General features: G+C 32.1%; 1 protein-coding gene across 1 annotated transcript in view; it reads left to right on the forward strand.

The window, feature by feature from the left end:
• The window catches only part of DSG3 (desmoglein 3), a 50,066-nt gene extending 44,352 nt beyond the window's left edge, over positions 1-5,714 (forward strand). Inside the window, exon 16 of the mRNA XM_056823840.1 lies at positions 997-5,714. Coding sequence (XP_056679818.1) covers positions 997-1,650 — 654 coding nt within the window. The 3' untranslated portion in view covers positions 1,651-5,714. The remainder of the gene's footprint in view (positions 1-996) is intronic.
• The last annotated feature ends 1,714 nt before the right edge of the window (positions 5,715-7,428 follow it).

Raw genomic sequence — 7,428 nt, forward strand, 5'->3', positions numbered from 1 at the left:
ATTTAATTCTATCATTAAATCTATACCAGTTGAATTTAGAGGTTATTCCTTTTCATTTTTCTAATGTATTAGAACAAAAAGGAATGTTCTTAGGCCTACTTATCTTATTCTTAAGCTGGAAGTATAACTTGCATTTACTCAAGAAATCACTGGTGAGTGTATCTGGAAAGAAGACAGGTATCACAAACCTTTTATCACTGAAACAATGCCCTTGGTTTCTGTGCTTCCTTGGAGGTCCAGCCCTTTATGGCTGCCCTTGGAAATCCTCTTTTAAAAATGCAAAAAGTTGATAGTCATTTCTTTTTTTATAAATAGTCATTTAAAACATGGACAATCTCTTTCAGATAATAAGGCTATTAGAACACAGAGTTTCACTTGAAGTACATTCTTTGGAAAGCTAAATGGAAGATTTTGTTTTTACTAAGAATTTTTTACTGAAGAAAATTTACCATTGATAGAGATAAATATTCAGAGACTAACCTTTCCATTTTTATTAAAGTATAAATGTCTCTGAAAAGATTGGGTTCTAAAATCGCAAGAAAGCAAGTTCTGTAGCTATACAAAAATGCAGTTAATAGGAATCAAAAAGAGCTAGAAGAAACAAAGATCATTCAATCCAGTCTTTGCATCTTTCAGATTGAGAAGACAATGCTGTTTTTAATGGCTTAAAAAATTAAAACCATTCCTTCTCCCATGCCCTTTTCCCATTAGCAACAACCTCTCACAATTACTTAAACCTCGTAACCTTTTCCTTGGGAACCAGATAAGTGCCTCATATAGTACTCTGAGATAAATGCCAACTACATCTGTTTAAAAGCACCAGTTCTTGTGCAAAGAATTTGGAAAAAAATAATTGCATCCCAGTCCTCTAATATTTGAAGGGTCATCTTGCATAAGCTGCTCTGTTTTATCCCAAAGAACATAACAAGGACCAAAATGGATCAAAATGATTTTTTCAGATACTTCATTTTTCTCTACATTTTTTTTTTATTTTAGAAAGCATTTGCCTGTGCAGATGAAGATGATGGTCAAGGAGTATCTGATTGCCTCTTAATATATGATGATGAAGGAATAGAAGCTCCTAGTTCTCCTGTAGGTTCTGTTGGCTGTTGTAGTTTCATCGCAGATGATTTTGATGACAGCTTCTTGGATTCACTAGGGCCAAAATTTAAGAAGTTGGCAGATATAAGCATGGGTATTGATGATGAACCCAAACCCTCTCAGGCACCTGAGAAAACAAACATTGCTGTACCTGGGACATCTGGATCACAGTCAGCATCTGCCCCATCCACACATGGAACTTGTCCACCTACTATCAATGTTACTTGTCCACCTGCAACTTTCTACAGCAATGAACCTTCAACTCTCCCAGCTTCTGGGTCTGTCTTTCAGCCTGCAATTCCAATACCTGATCCTTTGCTCCAGGGTAATTTCTTGGTGACTGAGTCTTATACTACTTCTGGTTCATTCACACAGCCTTCCACTATAGTCTTTGATCCTCGGCTCACAGAAAATGTGACAGTAACAGAAAGGGTGATTTGCCCCATTTCAGGTGTTTCTGGCATTCAAGGCAACTTAAATGGTCCTACTCAGTTAGGAGGGTCATGTAATGTGACCTGCACACAGGATCCATGTTCTCGACTGATATGACCAAAATCAATCGGAATGGAATAATGACCAAAGTTGTCCATTTTGTCCTATTACATAGCCCAAAGACATTATTGGCTATTTTTATAGAATGTCTAGAATTATGACCCAAATTCTTAAACTCAGATAATAATATATGGTTATGGCTGATACAAAAACATTACTTGAATGATGGGGATTCTGACATCAAAAAGAAATCTATGAATATTTTCACCAGGCAAAAACTGTGTGATGAAGTTTTCAATCATTCTCTTTTTGCCTTGCTAATAAGGGCAACATAGCATAGTATAAAGAGGACCAACCACAGAGTCAAGAAGAATTGGGTTCAAGTTGTACTTCTAATAGGTACTAGTTCTATGTCCATGAGTGAGTCAGTCTCACAGTTTGCCCATACTTCCCTCTAAGACAGTGAGTTATAAACAAGTTGCCCATATGTATTGGTGCAGTGAGTTTCCAGATGAGGCTTTCCTTAGCCTAATAAAATCAGAGATCCTAATTTACAGTTTGATAAAGGCAAATAGATTTGTACCTCCAAAAGCATGCATTTTAGAGGGCTTAGCTCCAACTTTGAAGGTAGGAGAAATGGGTTTTTTTCTTGACCGTGTCACCCTTTCTTATTCTTGGTATGTTGTAGACATCAAAAGCTGTCTTCAGAAGCACTTTGAGTTGATAGGAGAGAAAAATAACAGTATATATTCAATATAATTGCTCACTTCTTAGTAGAGGAAGCAACATTTATGCAAAAGATATATATATGAAATCATTGTCATGCATTGATTTTTGCTACATCTGCCATGCTGATCAGGAAAAAAGTGAACGGCGCGCTAAAGATTTACCAAAATATGTAGGCACTTCCAGAAGTATGTGAGCAATAATTAATATATTCCATTACCTTGAAAGAATCTCATCCAAAGATTCCAACTCGGCATCTCTGGTTTCAAGTATTTCTCATAATGATATTGGTAAGTATCACTCTACTTACCTCTATAGTGTAAATAGTTCCATGTTAAAACACATTAGTGGAAAGATGTTATCTATCTAGGTGGTCAGGTATAAGTATACTAGGATAGCATAAGGGTTCTAAAAAATAAATGTTCCCTGATTATGATAGCCATGTGCCTAGGCATCCTAAACAAGCTTTCAGAAAAATTTAGCACCAAATCTCTTTCTGATAAATGACAAGGATGTGCCAAGGCATCAAGGGCCACTTTTTAAATTCTAGTGGTGCTAGTTTGGCAGCCATGATGAATGCAGCAATCTTGTGCTCTGCCAGAGGTGTGAGTTGAGTTCTGAAAGAATAGAATACATTGCCTTGACAATTAATGTTGTTCTTTTAATTTTTCAAGCTCTTTCCACTCATTCAAAAAATTCATCCTTTAGATTATAGAGTTACTATCAAATTCCATTCTAATTTTTCATGAAATCTAAAATATTTGCTTTTCTCCTCAGTATCTAGACATAATCCAGCAAATATGTTGTTAGTTTCTTCAGATTCAATGCAAAGTAATTAAATTTGAGAATTGCTGATTACAAAATTGCTTTCTGTAGGAGAGTATCAACTCTAGGATTCATAAGAGAGAATGGAAACCCAACTGTTGTCTCTCCTAGCCCTTAAAGAATGTTTGAGTGCTGAATGAGTGAAACATTGAAAGCAACTCAATAAATATTTACTAAATGTCTTCTCCAGGACCATGCCTGCCCTACTCTTTCTTTAAAGAGGTAGAGGTTCTTACCTTGAAGCACAAATGTGCCACTGTGGATATAATAGCAGTTATCAAGAGAAAACTGACATAGCTCTGCCATTACAAAAACCCTCAAAAAGAAACTGAGTTTAGGGAACACACAACTTTTGTACTGTGTAGATGAAAGCTCACTGTTTTTCAGCAGTGGCTAAAGTGTTTATATACCTTCAGGGAATCTTTATTTCCTTCCTAATACTAGACTATCAGACTTGTGTAATAACAATTTTATTACATTAACAAGAAACAGAAGGAACAATAGGAACAGTGTAGTATAACAGAAAGAGCATTGGATTAGGAATCCAAAGATGTAGATCATAGTTCTATTTCTATCGTTAACTTGCTCATGACTTCCTATTCCTCCCTTGCCTCAATTTCCTAATCAGTAAAGTTAGGTGGTTGGACAGATGATCTCTATGTCCTTTCTAGCTCCATAACATTAAGAATACTCAGGAAGAAATGTTTCTCTTGTGGGGAGTGGAATTTTGTTTAAATAAGATGTTTATATAAATGAAAAATTAAGATCAATTGTGTTTTAAGTTGAAAAAAGTACAGTTCTTTGAATTTGTAATGTAGCTTTGAGTTTCTATGTTGAATTCAATTCAACACTAAGATGTTACTTTTTTGGTAATTTTTTCAAGAAAGTAAAATTTGAGGTAAAGAAAAGAAAAAATTTCATGTTTTTATTTGTATTATTATTAATTCTGGAAAGCAAATGTGCATGCTTTAACAATGAAACTTTGTTATATTAAAATATTTTTGTCAAATATCTATTTTGTGAGTATTTTCTTAATTATTTAATAGAAACCAAAGAATTATCCACAAATCATAATTGTGGAACTCAAGACTAAAAGAAAATAAGAGTATGCCACTGAGAGGTGGAGGGAGCTGAAACTAAATAGTGATATAACAAAATCATTATTTCACTCTTTTCCAATTGGCAAAGAGACAGATAGGTAAGGTTCTGTTCGTGCCCAGACCAAATTAGGGATAATCAAGACAGAACACTTAAGATTGGTTGTGACTATTGAAACTGGTTCCTCTTTTTTTTTTTTTTTGTAGTCTGCTACTAGGTAAAACCCTGACATTCCGTGGGGAATGTGTCATAGAAGTGGAAAAAAAAAAAAGAACAGATAATAGCCCTCTAAGATCTAGCATAGATGAGGGCAGGGGGAGGGGAAGAAAAGGAAGGGAACAAATACCTATTGTGCTTAGGAAAACATACCAAATCCAAATGCTCTTGTACCAGATTTAGTTTGTATTCAAAGAATCCCTGTGGTATTTTTCTTTTCTTTCTTTTTTTGTGTTGCCATTTTTATATTTTTACATATAACAACGTAAATAATATAATACATATTATTTGTTAAAATGTGTAATAAATTATAGCAAATATTTCACCTCTACTATATCCAAAAAATGTATGTCTCTTTTTTTCCCCTCCCACATCTCACTCTCCCCACAAGACATACAGTGTTTATACTAGAGAAAATTTTATGGAGGAAATACAGTGAAGAATGATGTTTTAATCTACATTCAGACTCTATTCCTTCTATGGTAGTGTATATCCTTTTTCATCATGGGTCCCTTCGAGTTGTTCTTGATCCTTGCCTTCTTGATAATAGTTGTCATTCACAAGTGATCATCACACATTACTATTGTTACTATGTATTCAACTTTAATTAAAATGCTATAGTACAATGTTCTCCTGGTTCTGCTCACTTCACTGTGCATCATTTCATACAAGTCTTTCCAGTTTTTTTCTTAATACCTTGTTTGTCATTTCTTATGGCACAATATTATTCCATTGCAATCATATACCACAACTTTTTCAGCCATTCCCCAACTGATGGACATCCCTTCACTTTCTAGTTATTTTCCAATGGAAAAAGAACCAATATAAATGTTTTAGAACATATAGTTTCTTTTTACTTTATCACCTTAGGAAATAAAACCAATAGTGGTATTGCTGGATCAAAAGGAACACACAGTTCTATAACTCTTTGAGTAATTCCAGATTGCTCTCCAAAAATTGTTGGATAAGTTCACAGTTCGACTAACAATATGTTATTGCCCTTTTTTTTTTATTTCCCATTTGCCATTTTATCATTTTAATCAATCTGATAGGTGTGAGATGATATCTTAGGGTTGTTTTGATTGCATCTTTCTAATCAAAACTGATTTAGAATATATTTTCCTATAGCTATATAAAGCTTTGATTTCTTCATCCCAAACTTTCTGTTTATATTTTTTTACCACATCTTTTCAATTAGGGATGGCTTGTTCTTATATATTTAACAAAGTTCTCTCATATCTCTTTAGATATGTCTTCTATCAGAGAAACTGTCTATAAAATTTTTTTCCCAACTCATTGCCATCCTTCTAAGCTTGATAATAATAATTTTATTTGTACAAAATTTTTCAAATTAATGTATTCAAAATTATCCATTTTGTATTTCACAATACTTTTATCATGTTTATTCATAAATTCTATCCATAAATATGATAGATAATGTTTCCTGCTTTTCTAATTTGTTTATATCTTCCTTTATACCAAGGTCATATATCCATTTTGATCTTATCTTAGTAAATAATGTAAGATGCTGATCTATGTCTAGTTTCTGCCATATTGCTTTCCAGTTTTCACAACAATTTTTACCAAATAATGAATTTTTATTCCAAAAACTTGGATCATTACTTTTATCAAACATAAGGTCACTATAATCTTCTATGACTGTTTTTATGTTGTTTTTTCTTTTCCACTGATCTTCTTCCCTATTTCTTAGCAGTACCAAATAGTTTTTATGTTGCTTTATAATATAGCTTAAAATCTGGTACTGCTAGATCTCCTTCCTTAAGATTTTTTTTATTATTTCCTTTAATATTCTTGATCTTTTATCTTTATAAATAAATCTTGTTTTTTTTAGCTTAATAAAATAATTTTGGGGTTATTTAATTGGGATGGCATTGACTAAGTAGATGAATTTAGGTAGGATTATCATCTTAATTACATTGGCTCTGCCCATACATCAAGAATTAATATTTCTCCATTTATTTAGATCTGAATTTATTTGTACAAAAACGTTTAATAATTATGTTCATATAGTTCCTGAATTTGTTTCAGTGGATACATTCCTAGGTATTTTATTTTTTCTATGGTTAATTTAAATGGGTTATCTCTTACTATATTTTCTTGAAAGACATTGTTAGTGATATATAAAAATGCTGATAATTTTTGTGGGCATATTTTGTATACTGTTAAATTGCTAAAGGTATATATAGTTTTAATTAATGTTTTGTTTAATGTCTACATACATATCACTTCCTATATATATCGACTTCCATATATAGCCATATTATCTATAACAAGAGATAGTCTTATTATCTCTTTGCCTATCCTGATACCTTCAATTTCTTTTTCTTCTGCTATTACTAGCATTTCTAGTATAATATTAAATAATACTGATGATAATGGGCATCCTTTTTTTATTCCTGATCTTATTGGTAAGGCTTTAACTTAGGTCTATTACAGATAATGTTTGCTGATGGTTTTAAATATATTCTTCTTATTAATCTAAATCTTTGTGATATAATGTTGTAGTCTCCTGACTAATATTTTAATTGGCATTCTTGAATCTATATTCATTAATGAAATTGGCGTATAGTTTTCTTTCTGGTTTTGCTCTTCCTATTTTAGTTATCAGCATTATGTTTGTTTCACAAAAAAGAGTTTGGTAGGACTTCTTATTTACCAATTATTCCAAATAATTTATATAATATTGGAATTAGATGATCTTTAAATGTTTGGTAAAATTCACTTATTAATTCTTCTGGTCCTAATGCTTTTTTTTCTTAGAAAATACTTTTATAGCCTGTCCAATGTCTTTGTCTAAAATAGGTTTATTTAAAATAGATGTATCTTGTGTCAGTCTAGGCAATTTACATTTTTTGTAATTCTTCATAAATTTCATTAAAATTATTGAATTTATTTGCATATAATTGGACAAAATTACTCCTAATAATTGTTTGATTTAGTCTTTATTAG

Source organism: Monodelphis domestica, chromosome 3 (assembly GCF_027887165.1).
Source record: "Monodelphis domestica isolate mMonDom1 chromosome 3, mMonDom1.pri, whole genome shotgun sequence".
NCBI lineage: Eukaryota > Metazoa > Chordata > Mammalia > Didelphimorphia > Didelphidae > Monodelphis > Monodelphis domestica.